Source organism: Syngnathus floridae, chromosome 8 (assembly GCF_059516105.1).
Source record: "Syngnathus floridae isolate MCC-2025c chromosome 8, RoL_Sflo_1.0, whole genome shotgun sequence".
NCBI classification, from domain to species: domain Eukaryota; kingdom Metazoa; phylum Chordata; class Actinopteri; order Syngnathiformes; family Syngnathidae; genus Syngnathus; species Syngnathus floridae.
The window spans coordinates 9,840,640-9,863,929 of record NC_142420.1 but is presented as its reverse complement, the minus strand read 5'-3'; the positions used below and the strand labels follow the sequence as shown (position 1 = coordinate 9,863,929).

The following is a 23,290-nucleotide window of genomic DNA, read 5'->3' as shown; positions in this document are numbered from 1 at the left end:
CTGTAATTATAGGTTCGAAATAAAAAAGTAAAAGTTGCAAATCGTAGTCTTGAACGAGACACGGCTATAAACGTGATGAGCATTTAGCTTCCATAATTCTTGATAAACTGTATGTTAAAGAATGCATGTGCAAGAGTCACAAATAAGGAAAAGCAATGAATGTTCTTTTTGGTTTTTAATCAAGCTTTGTCTGACAACCCCCAGCACAAACCGAGTGGGAGTGCTTTGTCTCCCTTTCTTGGAAAAAGGCATCTGTTCACGGACAAAGTCAAAGGTAGGAGCGGCTCACTGATGTTTATTCAATAGCTATTTTACAAGATCAGATGGAGTGCAACCTAATCCAGGGAGCAGTCGGAAACAGAAACAGACTTGTTTCTGATCTGATCTTTACAGCTGTCCTGACCGTGTCAAACAACACCCAATTGGGAGATTTTGTGTCTTTGAGGCATTACACAAGACTCCCTTAACAGTGACCATTGACCTGAAAGCTTAGCTGATTTTACCTAATAGTTTTTGGAGGAATACGGTGAACTCTCAGTAAACTTGCTTAAGGATTTTATTTCTTCTAAAAGGTATTAGAGTGGCCAAAAACAAGTACATTCATACTTCAAATGACATTAAGAGGCAAAATGTTAACAACCAAGGTCGTCAAATGGAAATTTTAAACCGTGGGAAGAATTACTGTACTGGCCCGAATATAAGACGACCCCGATTATAAGACGACCCTCTCTTTTTCAAGACTCATGTTTGATAAAAGCCTTTGTCTCGATCCTGAATGTAAGACGGGTCCCTTTTTCAGTTTTATTTCAATGAAAAAAATCTCGTCTTATATTCGGGCCAATACGGTACTTCAAGCTTAACAAAACTAACCTGATCCTAGCATAGCATAGCATAGCATAGCATAGCATAGCATAGCATAGCATAGCATAGCATAGCATAGCATAGCATAGCATAGCATAGCCACTTTTGTTTTGGTGCAAATGGTGAACTCCATCCAACCTAATTGTGTGAAGGCATTTATTATTCATAAATGTTCCCCATCTCCTTTACCAATTAAAATGGAGACATGTTCAAGATTTACTGGCAGAACTTTAAAGCGCAACAGTCAGAGAAGTACCAGAGATTTGATAAACGTCTGGGTATTCATGTCTCGTTATCATCATTTATTTCTTGGTGTAAACAGAAACAACAATGAGCCAATATAAATAGCAGTGTAATGATTTGTAATGAGCGCAGTCATTCATTCAGCAGGCGCCGGCTATATTTCACGTAAAGTATACAGTCTCTTCCTGATGTTCTCTGATGTGCTACATGCATTACTGCTAATTCAAGCAACAAATTAGGTAATGACTCACATTACTGTCACTCTTTGGCAAGTGATTACATTTCAAGACCGCATTCCAGCTTTGTGGAACAGCTTTTCCCTGTATCTATCTGTTTTATAGCTCACTTCTACAATTAGTCGGGCCTTATTAGTTTCATTAGCCGTACGGTGCTGTCATTTGACATTTTACTCTGCTCATTACATTAAAATGGTGAATTAAATCATACGTGTACCTCTTGGACAAACAGACTCTGAGCGCCTTTCTCTGCATTATCAGGCACTGTTGGGTAGAGACTTCGGCCTTGCCGTCTCAAAGTCAAAATCTGCAACGCATAGATTGAGAATCAGTCAACAAAGGCAAATGAATGTGACACAGAAGATAAAACATACTCAACAAAAAAAAAAAGTGAAGCAAAATGAAGTATGACCGAATGTAAACTCTGTTTTTCCATATTTCAGTACACACCCCTGAATCTGGCTCCTTGCCTATGTTGTACAGATGGTCGCCTAGTAATCAGTATCCCAGCACCTTTAATGCCTCCTTAAAGCCTTTTTGCGCACGGCTAACAAGCTCACTGCACTCTGGCCAAAAGGTATTTGCATCCTCCAATATTAGATTTTCTATGTACACAGAACATACCTGAAATTTACTGATCTGTATTTTCTAGCAATGATTATTTTCCTCGGATCTTTGCGGGAGAGTTATTTCTGTGTGCAAGTCATTAAATCACTGTAAAACTAACTAAGTGATTCGACCCCACTAAATCCCCGTGATCGCAGGGGGGGAATATAAATACAAGCTTTAAGTGAGAGAAGTTAATCTGGGTGCAAGTGTTCTGCTTTTATGCAAGTGGGCTGCGAGACTCGACAGTTTTTCTGTGTCAGCGCACGATTTAGACGTGCTTTCATCTAAGACTTTGCCAATATCTAGTTTGTACTACAGCGAATCAATCCGGATTACTTCCCTTTAACAAAACCAACACAATTGTTTTCAAGTTAACTTGTAACACATGACAAAATAATAACAATGGACAAAAACATTTCAGGAAATTGCTATCAAGTTTAGCACTTCATTGAGCTACAAATGAAAACATGCTTTTTTTTTTACTATGTGCAATTTATACTCCCGAGTGACTTATAATAAAAAATAAATGGCAATTGTGTAAAAACACTTCACAGTTGTAAAACAAAAGGAAAAACAGCCAGTGTTAAGTCTGCTTTCTTCTGCCACAAGGCAAAACATTCTTAATAAAAAGATTCATTTACTTGAAATGCCGTGAGTCTCATGAGTCAGGGGAGGATAGAAGTAAAAAGGTAGTAACGCCCAAATGACGCTTTGTTTTTGATGGATGGACTTCAAACTGATATTTTGGACAAATACCTTCGGACTCATCGAGAGTGGGGAGAAAGTGCGCTATGCCAACAAATTGGAAATACAAAACAGATGGAGGGAGTATAAACATTGTCTTAGAGAAAAACAGCAGCAACATATGACTTTTGATGTGTCAGAATAATAATAAAATACAGAAGATATCAGACACAAATTCTGATAAGGACGAACAGACAAACACTGGACCTCAATAATAACCCACTGACAAAGGAGCTCTTTCTTCCTGCTGAAAGCTTAGCTAAAATTTCAACAGGAGTCTATAGAGGCATGAGCAGATGTCATGTTCAATCACTGGGCGACCAAAAGTCGGAATCACCTGTCAGACCTCGACAATGTACCATTTGTGCGTCATGCTACTATGCTCGCTTCACAGCAGGCAAGAACACGAAACATTCAAAGATAAAGTCATGGCTGCACAACTGGGACTTTTAGCGGCTAAGCCCGTTCAAATGTAAAAAGTGTCTGTAATGATCAAGTCAATTATAAATGTACTGCTAACTTGAGATAAGAGTTACCTCGATCAAGATAAAATGTGTGGTTTGATTTGTGACCTCTCCACAACTTTGCATTTAAGACCGTTAGCTTCATGCTAATGCATAATGAGTTTTTTTTTTGTACACTTTAGACATTTAGCAAGCCAATTGAAGCAAAGATGAATTGACGTGGGGAATGCCAGAGACAGGTGAGCGTTACTATGGTAACAGGAGCTTGCAGTATAAACGAGAATGCTACATTTCATTGTATTTTTAAGGAGTTAGTGTAGTGTGCTGATTCCTAAACAATACGCCAAACTGCCGTTCTTTAAAGGTCAGCTGATTCCCAAAGTCGAGTCTTTGGAATTAAACGAGTCTTTCCTTCGCATTGTGATTATCTGACAAATGTGTTTGCCCCCCCAGTCATTAATCTACTTTGAATAGAGTTTTGTTAAAAAAAAAATTCAAAAAAAGTAAAAGTCATGGTCAGTGACAAAAAGATGTCCTTCTCTTCTCAGCTGTGAAAACAAAAATCATACTCTACCATTGAAGCATTTGATCAGGTCCTTGGCAAGGTCATTGAGCCTTTGTGAACCTTTGGTACGCTCAAAAAGTCCAATTTCCTGAGGTAAAAGCACATAACCAGTTTTCCATTAAATGTCCCCCCGCCTCCACGTGGAACCTCGGAGGAAGCCAACGTCCTGCACAATGTGGCTGCAGATAACGCCTGCTCCGTCACAACATACGAATGAGCCAATTAAACTGATGACCCATGACATCCCCTCTTGCTACAGCATGGAAGGATGTAAACAAAGGAAAAACCGCCAAAGGTCACCCCACCCTGTACTCACAACATTGGCCCAGAGGAAAAGACTGCAGAAGGCAAACAAATACAAAGAAAGCAAGCTAGCAGTATAGAAATAAATTCAATTTTTTCAGCCCTTGCGTCATTACTACACCCTGAAACATATTCAACATTGGAGATTTTAATCTAAAGCACATTTTTATTCCGTAACGTGATAGCATCCACGGTAAATCAAAACCAGAGTACCACTCCCTTAGATAAATACATAGTCCTAACTTCACATGACCTTCTCACTTCCTACCAATGCCAATCAATCTTCCTTCCTTGGATTTTTTCTTGTGAAGGTTTGCATGGTCGTAGTGGAACTCACCTCAAAGTCCTCCAGGGGGAACTTAAGCATGTCCCTGAGGACATCACTGACGATCTGGGTCTTCCTCTGCACAAGGACGTTTTCATAGTCCAGCGGCTCGATCACCTTAGGCTTCACCTGGAGAATGAAGACAAAGTAGTTATGAAATTAAATCAGCAATTCTATCGGATAATTATTATTAGCCCCACTGCTTTTCTTAAAAAGACATATTAAAAAAGGATTGCAAAATTATTTCCAGAGAAGAATGATGTGAGAAAAAGGTGTGAATAATAAATAATTCAGAACGCAGTTGTAAATAAGAATTTGTTCTTAATTGTTTGCCTGGGTAAATAAAGGTTAAAAAAATGAATAAATAAAAAATACACTATGGTCTTCACGCTCGCCACATCCCAAGCCTGTGGAAAGGAAACCCTGATGTAATAAATGTTTTCCAATCCCCGTCATAAAAACACCCAATTAGAAAATGCGTTTTTGCAGAATCAATGTCAGCTTGCAACATCTCATTCGGATATTGTTGCCAAATATCTGCACAGGCAATTAGAGCAAAGAAGAAAAATAGTCTTTCAGCAAGACACACATTTTTCTTCTAATTCTTCTTTCTTTGGTTGTTGCTGGCTTTTGTCTCTTTGCACTGCCAACTGGGCATTCCCACAATTCTTTGTCTATGGCCCAAAAGTGGTCAACCGCACAGCATCATGTGTTTAAAAAAAAAAAAAAAAAAAAAAAAAAAAAAAAAAAAAAAAAAAGCTCACGCAAGAGCAAGCAGGCATGATCTCATCTCATTCCTCAAATTACAATGGTGTGTGTATGATATATATATATATATATATATATATATATATATATATATATATATACATATATATACACACACACACACACACACACACACACACACACACACACACACACACACACACACACACATACACACACACACACGCACACACACATTCAGTCTTCAGTCTGGAGCGGCTCAACCCCCGGACCAATTAAGTTTGACTTTTGAGCCAAATAAACCCACTTTACAAGTCCCCATAATAAAATAAACTCAAGTTCACCAGTCCTTTCCACCTGGTGCTAACACAGCATTGTAAGCATGTGTTTCTGATGCACGTCATGACACACACGACACCTGCTTTGAGACTTAATCACTGTGGTTAACCTCCGTGACACATATCATAGTACCCAATATTAGAGCCAGCGTATGAAAATGCCTTACCACCACCTGCGGCACTGAGTCCACCTCAGCCTCCGCTGCAGCCAAACTCTGATACTGCTGGGGACTCTCTATGACGAGCTCCTTCTTTGGAACTTTACTCGCCCTTCCTTGCATTGTCAACAGCTGTGCTAAGATACTTCCAAGAAAGATCCCCAAAAGAAGTGGTTAGCCAGCATATCCAACAGGGGAGAATCCTTGCACTGGAAAAAAACCAAAAACTTTTGGAGGTTTCTCTCAGAGTTGAGCTCACACACCCTCCTTTTTCTGCAACTGATCTGTCTGAGAGTGCTGGGCTCACACCCAGCCTGAGGAGATGGCCCCTCCTACACTACCCGGGGGGAGTTCAACACCCCCGCACGTGGTTGGACGCGCTCATACGCAACTGCTTGCTGACCTCTCTACTATCCACCTGCAAAGAGAAAGCAAAAAAAAAAAAAAAAGCATTCCTAACGCAAGATATTCGGGCGGGGGTCGACTCAAGGCGTTTGTGACAGCTGAAATAAGAACTGTGAGAGATAAAGATGACATCAGGCAGCAATGTTTGCCGAGCATTACTGTACCCTGTGACAACACTGACGAGTGAGTCAGATCTTGTGATAATGCTGCAAAGATAAGGTGCCAGACTCATCGAATCGCAGTGACTCCTGTAAAACTGGCCTCTATAGCTTAGAACAGAGCAAGACTGCCAATGATTGATTCATCGAAAATGACACTGTCTTGCTTGATTTAAAATTGTCCTAAATCTTGAAATTTCAGCCTCTTAAGTATCCTCGGATTTTGGTAGCCTTCTCTGAAAGGAGATTGAATAGACGGTCGAGTCATTGCAAAATCAGCGGCTGACAGTCGGCCACTCATAAAAACTCTTCGCCAAACCGTGCGGCTGGCCTTAAGTCTTAAATTAACCTGAACGACATCATTTTTGGAATGTGGTAGGAAGTCGGAGCACCCGGACAAAACCAACAGCAGAACATGCTACACAGGAAGGACAGATCCCAGATTCGATCCAAGAACTTCAGAACTGTGAGTCAGACAAGCTAACCGCTAGGCCACCCGAGAAGTGACTACTCACGCTAGCTTCATGTTTTTATCTTTTATTACAGTTGTGTGATGACATTAAAATCTTACAAAACAGCCCAAGTAGACATTCAAAGGATTTTACACTGCCAACACTTTGTCAGTCTAATGATTTTTTTTTCTGTTTCAAATTGAAAGCTCATCCAGGTGACCGTGTGAGACAATGATTGTAAATTTTCACAGATCAGGACCAGCTCCTGTCTGGCTACTCGTTGATACAACTGCTCGAGGGGCATTCCAACATGACACAACCCCAGTCGAGCCACCTTGGAATGGGACCGATCGTTCCGGAGGAGGATGTTATCTTTTCAAGCTGGTATCAGTTTAACTCGAGGAGTGAGACTAGGTCAGCTTTCCAACAGCTGCTCCTCTTCCAACGTCACACATAGGCACAATGTCTCGGTCCAAGTGTGTCTGTGAAAACTGGTTGAGCAAGTCTACCACCTTTATCATCCACCAAGATGCGAGGAACCGCCGGTTCTGATTGCGATCAGCATTTTTGAGTTTATGGAGGAAGTCAACGTGTTTAAAAAAGATGCTGAGGTTGACGCACCACATGAAATTATGGGGAGTGGCATGCAGCGGAGCCTGTTACTAATCACAAAGAAAGAAAAACAAAGTGGACATTGTGTAATTTTTCACCCATTTTAGCAGAGTAGCATTAATTGCGCTAGTTGCTACCAGCTGTTGAAATCTATCGCGCCTGTGTCTCAAACTACGCAACCATTGATACAAAATACAATCGTTATAAAATGACACTTGGTAAACAAAGTGATTTCCAAGGGATGACTCCACTGCTAGCAACTCTTCATGATTTGTAAGCAGATGATGACTCCAAACTCTCTCTAGATTTAAAGGCCCACAACAAGACACACTTAAAAGCAGCAGCAATGCTCATGCTGTTTTATAGCCACTTCTGGCTACACTTCACAAATGTACCCTGTGTTTTCTTTTTTTTCAACAGATGTTGACATTAAGTGATACAAAACATCTTTTTCAGCCTCTCCCCACACACACGGAAAAGAGAATTGAATTTGCTGCCTGGTAACACAACTTAAAGAGGCTAATTTTAGCCGCTACAAAATAATGGCCCCATGTGTCATATATACACGGAGAATCCCTGAGGCGTGAGGAAGTCACCGGAAGGCTTCGTGTGCCCTCATTTTAACTGTCTGTCTGGTGAACTCCTCAACTGTTCATAGTATACACCATTTTTTTCTATCAGTATGAGGAAATCACTTTAATTACTCACTGATAAAGTACCAAGACCTCTATTACTTTTGTTATCTAAAATTTCATTTAACATAATGATAACTAAACAACAGATAAAAGAACACTATTCTTAGGTTTATTCTCGTTCGCTATGATTTAATTTCTTGCAAACATTACCTGCAAGTTGCACTGGTCACGCTTTAACAGGACCGTATTTGTATTGTTCATTTCCGTAATAAAGACTTGATAGGATCTTGGTGTAAGCCGTAGCAAAACAGGGTGGAACCTGGAATGTAAGGAAAAACACAGCCCACCCCTTAGCTTCTCTCAGGAACCAGAGACCACCACCCATGAGTCTCCAGAGAGTTCCGACACTGAAATTCATCAAAACATGCCATGTAGAACTTAGGAAAGAGTAAGAAAGTCGGATTTGTTTTGCAAATACATGTACTTAGTATCAACCTTTTAACGGACTACCAGAAGCACAGACAGCGAAATCAATCTGGCAAAGATTCAATACAGCTTCTTAATGATCACAAATTTAAATGGTGCTCCAATACAATCAATCTACTTGGATGTCTTTTCAGAGAATCTACCTGTGGGATCTGAAGGTAATGGGCCAGGTTTCAGCAATTAGGTTGAAATGTCTGAAAAGATGGAGGCAATTACCAGGAAAAATAGCCTGCGGCTGTTGATGTTTTACTGTTGAGTCACAAGTAGCGATATGAGCGCCGCATAGAGGTGACCGTGAAGGCCATCTGTGATGATAAAGCGAATGTAAATGAATATTTTTTTTGTAGACCACAAAGAAAAACATTGCAGAGAAAAAAATGCCGTGACAAACGGTCTGGTTTGTCTCTGGAGGTTACTAAAGGAGGCGTAGCATAGCGTAGCATAATAGCATAGCGTCTTCACCAAGTCAAACTAATCACAGTAGGAAGAAGTCTGTGTGTGTGGAATTTCACACTTGATGGATGGGCAGGGACTCCAGAGATCCAATTATTATATATACACCAGCTATTAAATAGTCAATTTCCCATAACAGGACCCTTTTATGATGTATTAACATTTACACACACTCACATTACTTATCAGTCCCCTTTAAATAGTCACATTACTGGCATTTATGCTGTACATTTTTGGTGTGCCACAAGCTACATCACGGTAATATAAACACTCAAAACAGATTACTATAAAAATGGCTATAATGATATTAAATGGAATTTAACAAGCAGATAATTTATAGTTGATGACATGCAGAGCTGGTTTGGTATTCAACTCCCCCACACAAAGGAACATCTCATTAGATGTGTTTCAATGAAAGCAAAAGTTTCAGGGGGTACGTGGGAATCGCTCCTCCTCAAGACAAGCGATGAAAGACACCTCTATCTTAAACCAAGCCGGCGTCAACACAAACTTTCTTTTGCAACAACATTCCTCTGATAAAACAAGCAGATACTTCAACACTGTTGTTGGTCATTCAAACACGAGATGGAAGTTGCGGTTTTGTGAAAGCAAAGAATGGAAAGACGTAAACAATAGCAGCCTTTTAAGCATACTCAATATTCACAATATTGCCTGAGTGATCTTTGACCTCTTCAACTCTATTTTAAACCTCCACCCGCCGCAATCAGAAGGAATTAAAACTCGACCATTTAGATCATCTCGTAATGTGGCCTAATGGATTGGCGAGGTGCGAAGGGTATCGATGGCCGAGGCGACCGTTGAGTGTGACACAATGGAAAATAATGTGATGAGGAAAGCACATCACATTTAACTATTGATCTGCAAGACTGCTGACAGGGGATTAATTGAACCTCATCTCCATGATAAGACCTTTTCCGATCCAAGAGAAGCCACGGTGCCCTTGACCTAATTCCTTGCTCTCCACTGTCACTGGGATTTCTGCTGATGAGCCATCAGGAGAAAGGAGACGCGTTCTGCACACGCTCTCGTGAACGCAACAACAAGCAGAAGGGCAAGACAAGCTGGTACGGAGTAGCCATAGCGTGGCCAAGCCTGTAGCCTGTCAGATGAAGAATAGCGATTGATTTCAGGAAGACAGAAAGACCTCTGTGCCCTGACGCCTGCCGGCCCCTCCTCATCCTCATCGCCATGCCAGCCCGGAGAGGCTTTAACCCATGTAGTGCTTAGTGGAAGGCAAGATCCAGCACTCCAACTGCCCTACATTTGATACGCTCATATTAACACTCTGTTATTGCTGAATCGGCTGTATTTCGCCTACAACGAATTAATTATAAATGGGTCCTGAAATTAGTATACTGCACTGGCCTAATTTTTTTTGTTTTTGTCTGAAAGACTGTCTTGTACTCACCTAATGAAAATTATATTATATTATAATTAGATAACATTTGTCTTTAAACTCTGTCTGCACTGAGTCTGACATGCATGCACTCACAGCTGACAACAAGGCGCTCTTTTTATGACCAAGTGTACCACTGGGGGTCATTTTAGCTATATAAAATAAATAAATAAATAAATAAATAAATAAATAAATAAATAAATAAATAAATAAATGAATGAATGAATGAATGAATGAATGTAAAACTGAAATGTTTGTATTGCATCACACATCTTTGGGTTCCCTCATCGAGTCAACATATTAGAAACATAGCACGTGATGCAATTCTACACCACAACAATAAGAGATTAAATATACATTAATAGCCTCTTTTACAGTGTCAATTCCCACATGACATTATTATGTACGTATGATCAGAAAATAAATATAATGGGATTGACAGAAAACATGTCAAATCAATATAAATGTGAGGATGTTAGGTCTCAAGTTGAAAAGTACTGTTACATGAACTAAATTAAAATGAATAATTCAAACCAACATACACACCTTTAGCACTCTCGGTGTGGGAAAGATACGAGACTCCCTCCGACTGATTGCTCTCTCAACCTCAGATGGCCCAATGGGCTCAGCGGTTCCTTTACAGATGTAACCGCTACAGTTCCTCTCCAAGACAGTTCGCAGCCCATCAAAGACGACCGTGCTGGTGGTGCACCCCATCCCTCCAGGTCCAAACGGGCATCAGTCAGGACCGCTTGACCCAATTTAGTCTCCTTTGCCCATTTCCTTCTCCCTCCATGATCTGACCCTGCAATCTTCCGACCCAGGGAGGAAGCGCCGGCGTCCGGGCGCCAAGAGTGGCGACCCCGAAAAGCAGGATGGCTGGAGAATTAACACACACGGAGGAGGAGGAGAGGAGAGCCCAGCTGTATTTGTTAGCCGCTTCACTCTGTGTAGGCTGCAATAAGCCAGTCAGCATGCGAGATGCAGCGAGCTAGCGAGTGAGGGAGGAAGAGTGTAGGATGAGGGATGGGAGGGATGAGAGACCTCTGCAGCAGCCTCACTGAGTGCTGACCTTAACACTGAACACATTATATTATATGTATATATATATAGCCTCTTTGCAGCCACGCGAATGAGTAAGAAATAAATGGGTTACAGTAAATGCGACGGTATATCCGGAGGGAGAGTTTTGCTCCCGTGAACTGGCAAACAGCAATATGGCTGAATGCTTTTCTAGTTCAAGAAAAGCCAACAGGGGTGACACTTATCAAAGTGATGCTAAATACATCAGTCAACTGCTGTAAAAAAAAAAAAAAAAAAAAAAAAAAAAAGTAGGAGTATGCACAGCCATCATTGAATCTAAACACAACCTCAGCATCAATCTATTGTCCAAAGATCGAAATGGGAGGATTTGAAGATATCAGCTGCTGCTGGACAATCTGCCAAGAGCAACTAAAATGTGATCATTTGGAATGCCGGATAATAATTCATCTGAAAATGCAGTCTTTGATCAAAATGGTTTATCCACATCTCTCCCCATTTTACAGCAGCAATCCACACAACAGAAACAGAAAGGGAATTCTCGGTAATTAAAAATGTGTCACGGCGAGGCGCAGCATGCACGCCAATTAAGGCATGCGCTTTCAACTGTGCTTCAGTCACACAACGGCCACTGCACAGTGCACACAATGCGTCAACAATAGACTGACTCCCTGAAATGTGGATTTTACTGTTACGTCTCAAAAGATTAGAACACAATCGTAGTATACTATCCAAAGAAGGTGACTCCACTTTCCCATCAGGGTTACATGAGGAATTCTTGCAAGCCATCCTTGCATGCTGCTGCTGCTGCTGTGTTAATATTTCAGTAGCCTGGCACACTGAACTACATTTGACTGTACAATAAGAAGCCACAGGGCATATCTGGCAAACCTCCACAAGAGTCGATTCAAGAAATAAAAAAAGAGAAGCTCTCTGGCGCAGTAGGAGTGATTACGTTTTACTGTGTGCGAAGGAATGGAAATGTACTTTTAACCTTCATTTGCTTCATTTTCATTTTGATATGAATAACCAATATTAAAAAAAAAACAGAAATGATAAGAAGCTTATTATTGTCATTTTATGGTGAGATACAACGAAACTGATGAAAAATTAAGATAATTAAACTTAAGTTAGGAATATACTGAGGTAATGCAATTCAAAATACAACTAAAATGTGCACATTGCGTAAAACAACTCCACCTCATTTAAACATGACATCAGACAGATTGTGCAAGAGCTTACTTCATCAAAGGTTGAAGAATTTATTCAGTGTGTGACTTCATTACTTTGTGTAGTTGTTTTGCAACATTATTGCCAAATGTATGTATTTCTAAATTCCACAGCTGTGTGACCAGTTTTGAAAAGTTCGGCATATCTGCAATGCTATTACTAATTAGTGACTATTTCAAATCATAATGACTCATTGCCGTGTGCAGACGTGGTTGGAACTCAGCATCACAGGTGGCGATGATGCATTTTGTGCCTTGAGGATACAGATTCCTCCGCTACAAGAAAGGGCATGCCACTAAATACACAAACGCAAGCTGACAGGGCTGCTACAGATGGTGTTGTATTGGATTGCCAACACTTATGGAAAAATTATCTAATACAATTGAGTCATGAAATAGAAATTCAATTGGTCTCAAAACACTTGGATCTCAAAATTTTGTTTAATCTGTTCGAATCAGCTCCCAAAACAAACTGAAATATCTTTTCCAAAACTAATAGTAATAATAGTCCTTCTTCTATCAATTTCGTACATCAATGCTATTCATTAGCTCGACAATGGCATTTGTCATCAACTGTTAGCATTAAGCTAGCAGACTAACAGTTTGTGATTGTTTTAACTGCAAAGAATTGATGTATTTCTTTTTGTTTTATGGTTAGTTTGATAGAAAACTTTGACTGGACGGCCTATAAACACTTTTTTGAAGAATTGTTGAATATTTGCTCAACTGCCACTTGCTTTTTAAATTAGCCCAACCACCATACAGAGCTTGTGCCCAATCTTGCTCTCAAGCTAAAGCAAACAAAATTAGCCGAACTGATGTCTCTTACAGTATGTGGAAAATCGGATCGCTTGTATCTCAAGGCACCACTGTACTCAATGCTATTAAGATGACATGAAGTCAATCAATGTCCCCTTATTAGATTTGGAGGAAATTATTTCTGAAACAGTATCCTCTACCGGTGGTGAATTAAGGGAGCGCTGAGTCATTGCTGCATATGTAGCTCCTGCTAACTATTGCCCTCAACAACTCGGCTACATCTGTAGCACCGTAAAAAAGAAAAAAAGCACTGTTTTGACCTCAGAAACTGTGACAGTCCATTTTGTGCTACTCGACTGAAATCTGCAGCAGCTGCAGAGGAGATAAGAGCAGCGGTGGCATAGATTACCGTGACAGTGACAGCATGGCTGTGGATTGTAGGTTGAAAGTAACACACCCTTGTATCATATACCATCTGGGCTATCTCACTGCACATGAACATTACATTACGTACATCCCATGTGACCATAAAGCTACTTTCAAGTGAAATCGTTGTGACTTTATTAAATTGACCTTGAGGAGGTTAAGAAAAAACATTGCGCTTCTCCTGGAATGAAACCTGCTGGTTCTTTAAACCACAAATGCAATTACATGATGTTCCCTAGAGTTTCCCAGGAGGTAGGCAGGTGGTGTTGTGATGAATCGGATAAAGAAAATAATTCCATCCTGAAGCAGGACAGTATTTTAAATTTGAAGAAGATATGGAAGTGCTTCATTAATTCTCAAAAATAAATAGTGATTCATTTGCTAATCTATTAGTTATCGATTAATAGTTGCAGGTCGCAACATCTGTTGGACATTGTCACTACAATGCTTTCGACTTGTTAGCAGCAACGGTTGGGTGCAGACAAAGTAAAACATCACAAGCAGCACCTGTGGAAATAGCGGGGTCATCTTGAGTTTCTCCTTTTCACTACAAGGCGTGAACACATTAAACAAAGACACTAGAGGCCCCATGTGTGGCCCAGAGAGGCCAGACTCAAGAGGAGTTGGCGTGTCTTCTGAGGAGTCTTTCTGGAAGGACGGTCAAGGCTGCAGCTGTCTGCGTTTCAATGTCTAGGCTTCTGCAATGATGAAGTATGTCTGGTGGACATCAGCCGTGTATGCAGCACCACAGATAAAAAAAGGCTAGTTCCCAGACGAGACCATAGAAGGACCTCAAAAAAGGGAAGTGGATGTTTCCTGCTGATTTGTGTGTAAAGCGAGTTGAAACAAAGCTGTTTTCCCACTAGTTTGGAAATCCAGTTTGCGGGTAGAATCATCAATGCATTCCAATTCATTTTGTTTGGTGAGTATATTTATATGTATGTTGTGATGTTGTGTTTGTTAAAAAATACACAAGAGGACTTTGAAAAAAAAAAAAGCACACTATATCACAATCACAAGAAATAAAGTTGAGTTGAAGATTCAGACCCTGACCCTCCAAACTGTGAAGCAACTGCGAGGGACATTTTCCTGGAGTTACACGTGGGTGAGCAGCAATAATAGGGCAGGAATTTCAAAAAGTCACATGCCTCACATTTTAGCACTGCAAAATAGTTGATCAAAAGATTGTGAAGAAATAAGAATGTTAGGTTATCCTGACTGTGTAGTAAAACAAAGAAACAAGAGGCCAGCATCCTCTTCCTTTGACTGGGTATTTTGGGATGGTTTATTTATCCCAAGTGACCAAGCAGAGGGGTACAACTTCCGCCGCTTTAGGGTGGAGCCACCGGGCTAAGAATAAACATGACACAATAGAGCCATGCTGGATGCAAGGTCTTCAAAGTGGCTTTACTTGAAGACCAAAAAAAAAAAAAAAAAAAATTTCAAGCAGCTCCTTCACCAGCGGACGTGGTCTGCAACAGTGCCGAGGTCCCCCGAGGGCCTGCGGTCACCTTCTTATCCGTGCCAGCTGTATTTTTGCATCAATAGAACCAACACTGAGTAATCTCACATACTTCCTTACGCATGCTAGCAGTGTAACACTAAACTGCTTCAAAAGAGCTCAAATTTCAAACAGCTTGAAAAAAAAATACTCATGTAGTCAACTTACAGTCAATGATAAAAAATATATAAAAATGGAGGCTTCACAAAAGGGAGAAAAAATATGCTTGTAGCACCTCAGTGATGGAATGTTTTACTGCCACCTACAGGTTGATGTTGAAACAAATTAAGCTCCACACAAAAGATCAGAGTCATTAGATCAGATTGCATGGATGTGTGTCATCATATGTTGTCCTCAACATGGTAAAACAATACAACTCTAATAATCAACTGAGTCCATGTCAAAGAGGAAAACAGAAGAGTAAAACGATTCTACAAACACTATACACGATAACAACAAAAATGGCTACTGTTATATAGTTTCTTCAGGCATGCAGATAAAAATACATACAAGCCCATAGGATAGCGATGGTGACTATGAATAGCAGTCAGATTTTCGGAAGCTTCTGTCACCGAGGTCTTGCTTTGACATGAAGCTGAGACGTGAGGCAAGTTCACACTGGCCTAACGAAACCACAGAATTAACAAATGTACAAGAAGGCAGACAAAACGCACAAATGTAGAAAAATGTAAAAATGTTTTCATTGTATTTGAGACTTGAATTCAATGTTACTGGGATGACGGGGGAAGGTATGTGTTTGGGAAACTTTCAGGATTAGCTAATCTGGGCTCTTTGTAATCAGTGGAAATCCTTTTGAGCTTGCAATAGTGCGCGCCGCTCACAATCAGGGGAAACAGCGGATGCACACCTGCATGATGGATAGTTGGCAGCAGATTTTGCTGCACTACTGCACCCTTGAACTCCCGAGGGTGTCACAAACAGCTGTGAAAGTTCACTTCCAGCCCAGTTAAAATAGATGCGATTTGACGTCTATAGCCGTCATTGGTAGTGAATGACTTTATTGTAAACAAGGAAGGGAAACCATATCAAAGAGCATGCTAATGCTAAAAAAAAAAAAAGATAATCTTAGTCAATGCTTATGGGGGTAGTAAATATAGTAAATAAAAAAATCTTTATATTAAAAAAATGTGCTCTGTAGTTCTGAAAATAATGAAATAATAGTAAAATATATAAAACCAAATATGCAATTTAATATGAGGAGAAAATAGTCCCTCATGCAGTGTCACGCTGATCCGGCTTCAGCTGTTGGCATGTTGTGAGCGTGCGTCGGGGATCACACTAATTTCCCAGTGAACAGTATGGCTGCTATGGCAACTAAGATGGATTTGACATTTTTGGAGCTCTCAAGTGACCTTGAGTGGAAATAATGCCTTTTTCAGCATCAGTGATTCTGAATCACATCATCCAATCAGGAATAGTCCCACAGGACCTTGTTATTCCGTGAAAAAAAATGTTAGAGAATTTGTCTTTTCACCACAACCATCAATTTTGAAAAAATATAGGATTTTTAAAGTGCAAGATTAGAAAAAGATTGCAAATGCAGTAGCATGCATGCCAGGCCAGTAGGGGGCGATGACACTGTCGAAAAACACTACGCATGTTAACTAACTGTGCATCGTGGCTCATGGTATCACGTATGACGGCCTCATCACTGTTTATTTGATAATGTGACTTACATCTGACAAAATAAATAAGTATATCCAATTTCTAACACAAAAACAGCCTTATGTAAAGTTCCCTCAAGTGAGGCCGAGTAGTCATGCAGAATGGCGAAGAACAAAGAAACGCATTTAGTCAAAGTCAGCTTTATTGTCAATTTCTCCACATGCCAAAGACACACAAAGAAGCCGAAATTTCGTTCCCCCCTATCCCACGGTGACAAGACATGGCCCACAACAGACAAACAAGTAAACAAGTATAACAACAGCGTGCTGAATAAATAATGAATAAATAACACAACAAATAAATAAATAAGAGGAGCAAAAAAAGGAGCAAGTGCGCGTACAGCAGGCATTCCAGAAAGCAGAAGGGGGTAGCGAGTTCAGGGTCCTAAAAAGAGAAAGAAAAAGCTGTTGGCGAGTGTGGTGGTGTGGGAGCACAGGCTCCTGTACCTCTTCCCAGAGGGCAGAAGGTCAAACAAAGAGTGAGGCGGGTGAGTCACATCTCTCGCAATCGAGGTTGCCTTGCGGGCGAGATGGGAGGTGTAAATCTCCTTCAGGGAGGGGAGCGAAGCACCAATAATCTTACCAGCCGTATTCACTATACGCTGCAGGGCCTTCAAGTTCTGTTCAGTGCAGTTACCACCCGTGACAGCGATGCAACTGGTGAGGACGCTCTCAATGGTGCCACGGTAGAATTTAGACAGGACTGCCTGAGGAGCACATGCACGCCTGAGCTTCCGCAGGAAGTACAGGCGGCGCTGAGCTTTCTTTGCCAGTGACGAGGTGTTTGCGGCAAAGAAACCTCAGCGCCGCCTGTACTTCCTGCGGAAGCTCAGGCGTGCATGTGCTCCTCAGGGTGTCCTGTCTACTTTCTACCGTGGCACCATTGAGAGCGTCCTCACCAGTTGCATCGCTTTATGGTAAATTCCCAATGAACGCGGGAATCTATTTTAAGGCCCATTTGATAACTCAGTTCAATTTTTTTGCAACACAACAAAAATTGATACTTTAACGCTTTCTTGGTATTTTTTTTTAATGACACCACTCCTGGAACTTTTCTAACACACCATGTAACAGTCAGGAGGACAAACTGTCCACTCCCTCTCCTTCCCTCCCCAACCACAGTGTCAGATGAAAGAATGCAAGCTATGCATCTGCCCCGGTGAGAAGTCATTAGAGTCGAATCCCTCTGGCAGGTCACATCACAAACCAAAAGCACCAGCGCGAGGGGGTTTACAGATATTATCTTTCATTAAACGAACAGCGTGCACCGTGGGAAAAAAAGACGCTTGTTCAAGGGAGGAGTGTCGAACCAATGAGTTTACTTAAATAACGATTACCCATCACATGCTCGGGTGAATTCAAATAAACACAGACGCTTCTCCTGAACATTCATTCATTGGAAATCCCCGATGAATGATAACACTTTTACTTTCATTTCTCGGCAGCCTGATTAAAAAGCAAGTTAGAATTTTAAGTAATTCCCCAGGTGGTTTACGGCAACGTAGAACGATTTAAAAATATAAACAGTTCTTTCCACAAGGGTCAGTGACCGTCGGGAGCCACAGGAGATCACAGCATTCATCAGATTATCTACAGAGAACGGGTTGTTAGCCTAATACTACACTCCCTGAGTCATCCGGAATCATGGCGAGTAATCAAACAAGGGTAAAGGTCACAACAAATGATATTTCGACTGGCAAGAACGATAGTATCATCATTTTCAACAATGCAGGTTTTACAAAAATCCAGTCGCACTGCTTCAAGTTTGAGAACTGTATCCCCGGGAACATGAGTAAATCCATCTGCATGAGCTTCTCGCTCAGACATAACACCTGAAGTGACGCATTGCTGGAAAAATGGGAAGTCTTGCGACATCTTTCATTTGTTTTGTTTTTGCGTACCTGATTATACGCCACATAGTTGACTTTACAGAAAATTGATGTTATCAGTATATGGCAAAATGAGATTAGCGACTTTCAAATGGAAATACACAGATTACTTAGAATACACTACACCAGAAAAATATTCAAAGCAACATCTTGTATAATAGTGAAATGGTCATCTGTCAGGTGGAGGGAAATAATGACAAGGATTAAGTGTATTGGCATATTGCCGTCCCTCTAATCTGCTCTATCATGGGCGCAAGCTAGCAGTAGCTTCCCCGCAATTACAAGCTAGCTCTTAGTGAGCCATCATGTAGGTTAGAAGAGAGAATTTATGGACATATCAAGTGGACAGGGAGGGTAAATACACCTCTCTGGAAGAAAAGAAAACACATACGGGACTTAAAAGAAAATCTGGTAGCCATTAGTCTTCGCTTTGCGGTCGGTCAATGCGGATGAGCTTCACAGGCTTCTGTACATATTAGAGGCCTTCTCAAGGTTTTAATCCAATGAGATTAATCTCCAGTCGAAAGCAGGAGTGAAGGCCAACAATTTAGCCAGGCTGAGCTTGAGCAGTTTCACCTCTCAGCTAACAGGCCGGCCCCTGAAAACGCTCATAAATTAGTGATGGATGGCCGAGCTGCATCCGCACATATGCCCTCGTATAATTCAGTTAGAACTGTCGTATTGAATGAGTATGTATGGTCAAAGTGTGCTCTGTGTTCAAAAGGGCACCATTTATTTGATACTTTGACGTAGCTCGAGGCTAAAAAGTACCGTGAAGGCTTTATTGGCTTTTCAAGGCTGCTGTGGGAAAGCAGAAACAGCAACCTGACATTTAAGTCTTTTGAAAAGTGATCCCAAAAATAAAACAAGGTTATAATAAAGAAGGAATGCTAAAGTTAGCGGTTTGAACAAATTGCTAAAATTAGCATGTCAACCAATTAATGCTAACAATATGGTTTCTCAACATGTTGCGTTTAAGTCAAAGTCAAAGTCAGCTTTACATGACGTGGTTAATTCAAATGACTCTTAACCTAACAAATAAAAGTTCAGAATGCTATTGATGTGACAAACATATTTGTTTTTTCTTCCGAATCACACTGATGGAGCTTTGATATAAATAGCAAAGGGATGCCGAACACTTTCATACGAGCCCCCGCCCTGCTGCTCTGCCCTTCCGTTCATTTTCCAATTGAACGGACGAGAACGCGCGAAAACTAAACAAACTGCCAGCACCGCAGAGAATGCATTCCATCTACCACTAAAACAAACCTCCTCCCAGTATTGCACTAAAAAAAGAAGCACCATCATCATCGCCTGCACAAGTAGACCGTTTACAGATGCTAAAGTCATTTTGGATGACGCAATGTATATTCGCAAAACAGAAGCAGACAGGTGTAGTGCACTCAGAAAAACATCCAAAGGCCTATTATGCTGTTTTGCTTCAAAACAGAACTGCTCCATTCGGCAAAAATCCCTTTATGAGAGCAGAGGTCAGCCCAAATAAAATCAGAGGAAATCTGCACTATCTAGCAGAAGACCGCTTCGTTCCCACCACAACATGGAGCACAGGAAGTCATGGGCACTTCCTGCGGAGACAGGATGGAAAAATGTCGGCTGGAATCGCGATGTTAATCCACAGTTTTCCCTTCATGTTATCCGTGTAATCCAAATCTAAACTGGACAATTATGTAACACAAATCCATTGATCTCAGCCAGTGTGCAACAGCCCAAAGAAAAAAAAATCAATACTTCAGATGACACCGCTATACAGATGTTTTATGACGAAGAGGAGATAGTGACTTGCTAGTACGTTTACATGACAACCTAGCAAAACATATGGACACAGCTATGTGGTTTACATAATAGTGACAACTGGCTTTAGAAAAAGCCAATTATTTCCAAGCGTATTTGAAGAGCGCGTGTTATATTTCTCACTTTCCTGGACGCCCTCCCTCGACAATTCATACATCATTGCTTAGTATTTCAGCCAGTAAACACTCATCTTGTAAATCTGGAAAGTTTTGGACTGGAGTCAGTGATGGACTTGGTTTACTCAAATGACATCAGCATCAAGTTTCCAATCAAATCAAATAACATTGTCTACTTAAATGTTTTTCAAAGTTAGATTATGTTGAATTGGTATTGTTGATATGGATCGAAGCTTTTGGTATGGAGTGTGACGACTAATGTGCATTGGTTACGCGAGCAGCCTCATGTATTATTGACCTGTGCGGGGAACTCGTGGTCACATGATCACATCTCTGCCCCCCATGGGTTTATTCTTAGAGTGATATTTATCACCTGAACTAAATGCACATTTTAGTCAGCAAAACGCAGAGAACAAATAGCTAGCAAGGGAGGAATCACATGAGCTCTAACAACACTGACAGTGCGGTAATTTTCAGGCATGCTTGGTCCTGCAGCGTAGCTCGGAGTGGAAACATATCTGAGAAGTTACTCTTGTGTCAATTGTGCAATCTTAGTTGCAGACAATAAAAACTGTACATTTGGGGACTTGTGAGAACACGAGTTTGATCTGTACTTCCTTCAATCCGATGCTGGGAAAGCTGAGGTTGTGCGGACAGCACCATCAACTGAGAGTTAGACTATTGATGACAATTACGTAACAGTCTACCATCTGTTCAATAAACCGCTTAAAATTTCCAAGCGCAATCGATCAATTCCATCATTAAGGGCACAAGCATAGTATTTGTTGATCACTGAGACATTTGACCCCTGAAGGTACACGAATGGGCCCCATACTGGCTCATTATTGGACACGGGTGTGTAACCAAAACAAAAGCTAGGATCCATGCAACGAGTAAATATATTCCGAAAGTGCAGCTGTTGATGCGTGGCGTCACTACAAGTGTGCTCAGCTGGCCTCAAGTGTGCATATACACACGAGGATGAAACTCAGGGTTGCTGCAAATGTCCGACAAGTCAACAAAGCCGGTCTGGGTGACAAACTTACAAACTGGTGTCAGGACAAATCAGAAAACTGCACTTGATCACCAAAGTGAGTCATTGAGAAATGTCATCTGCGTGAAAATGAAAGTTTTTTTTTTTTTTTATAATGGCACATCATTGTGGGAATAAGAAGCCACAGTCCTCCGCTGTTCTTCACACAGTCCTTCTATTCGTGCTATTTACATGTTTCACGGAGGAATTACTAACTAGCTGTGTGGACAGCGGTTATGTGTGAGCTCGCATTCTTGCCCCGCAGAGAAACACAGGCCATACATTCACTTGTACATATTTCTACATTTATGTTTATCAACAATGGAACAGCTTGGCTCGCAGCACAAAGCATTGAGCTGCAACAGCCAATGGAAATTGATTTTATGACTAAAATTCAATTTGAGTTGTCAAATTCCTAAACACTGGTTTTAAAATTCCATTTTACTACATTACAACATCAATTCGAATTTGATTAATTTTTCAGCCCTACTCTATGCCACGGTGACAATGAATAAATAATGTCAAGGTGCGGTTGGACGTCTGGGATGTTGACTCAGGGAGGCAAGATGGTGTCCGTTTCGGTTACCTAGCAACTTCTTCCAAGAACGCCGACACGCCGAACACGCTCGGACACAACAAAAGGGTCGAATCCTTTTTCACCCCCTCCTGGAAAAGTGATACTGAGAGCAGCAATGGCAGGTACGTGTCCCACAAATGTTCCAAAAGTTTGAAGGTAACTTTTCACATGCCCAAAATGTGCTGAGGTCAAGGGTCAAATATTCTGTGCAAGCCACTGTAGCTATAAATACATGTTGCAACAAGATATTTATTGTTGATCTAAAAAAAGGACACACACAATGTATATCACAAATCTAAATCCAGAAAATTTAAGTTTCAAAAGTAGAGAACCAAAATACATAAACAACCAGGCACTGGTTGTAAAAGGCCCTATTGTGTTTTCATTCATTCATAACAAACCCTCATTCATACAAACTAAGCAATTCATACGCTCACCCACTCCAAAATCATGTGACCCGGCTGCTTTGAGGTCACCCGTGCGCACTGCTTGGTGATAATCTTTCAAAGACGCATGACGATCACAGCAAGTGAAGATGCACGGAGGAGTAAGTTGAAGTTTCCTTACCACCAGCACGGACGTCCTGACTACCTCAGAGACACTTTGCCGAAGCTCGGCAGCGGTGCCAGGCTTCCCCAGTCCCCGCGTAAACTTCCTGGTCTCCGGCTGAGCGAAAGTGGTCATTGCTGGACTTCCCAAGAAAAAAAAAAAGTTTAAAATCCTCAAGTGATTCTGAGGGAAGCGTGGCTGGATTTGATCGCCTCTAATCCGTTTCTGCCATCGCCTTCAGCGCGCACCACGAGTTCCAAAACCCGATCATGTTATGACGAAAGCGCGGCCGACTCATTCCCATTTGTCAGTCGTGCAGGTTTTCAGTCGTTTTAGCGCCGATGTCCAGCTTGTCCCTTTGAATCATGGTTGTCATAAGAAGAGTGCTCGTATCAAGGGTGTCATTGGCCGTCGAGTTCCAGACGGGAGGCGTCAAATCTCGTGGTTGCCTCAGTGCGCTCCGCCCTCTTTTTGTGGTAC

The 23,290-nt window shown here is 41.1% G+C and overlaps 1 protein-coding gene across 13 annotated transcripts in view; it reads right to left on the bottom strand.

Moving 5' to 3' along the window:
- Positions 1-23,224, bottom strand: part of LOC148394452 (dedicator of cytokinesis protein 9) — a 40,181-nt gene extending 16,957 nt beyond the window's left edge. For 3 of the 13 annotated variants that reach the window (XM_088383160.1, XM_088383170.1, XM_088383171.1), the window contains exons 1-3: positions 22,829-23,224; positions 4,363-4,479; positions 1,558-1,647 (exon numbers count right to left, since the gene is read on the bottom strand). In XM_088383160.1, the coding sequence (XP_088239286.1) occupies positions 1,558-1,647; positions 4,363-4,479; positions 22,829-22,945 (324 nt within the window). In that variant the 5' untranslated portion in view covers positions 22,946-23,224. Of the gene's footprint in view, positions 1-1,557; positions 1,648-4,362; positions 4,480-5,584; positions 5,969-10,739; positions 11,120-22,828 lie in introns of those variants that run through there. The other 10 variants (XM_088383158.1, XM_088383163.1, XM_088383159.1 and 7 more) reach the window with 7 other exon arrangements.
- Positions 23,225-23,290: the final 66 nt, after the last annotated feature.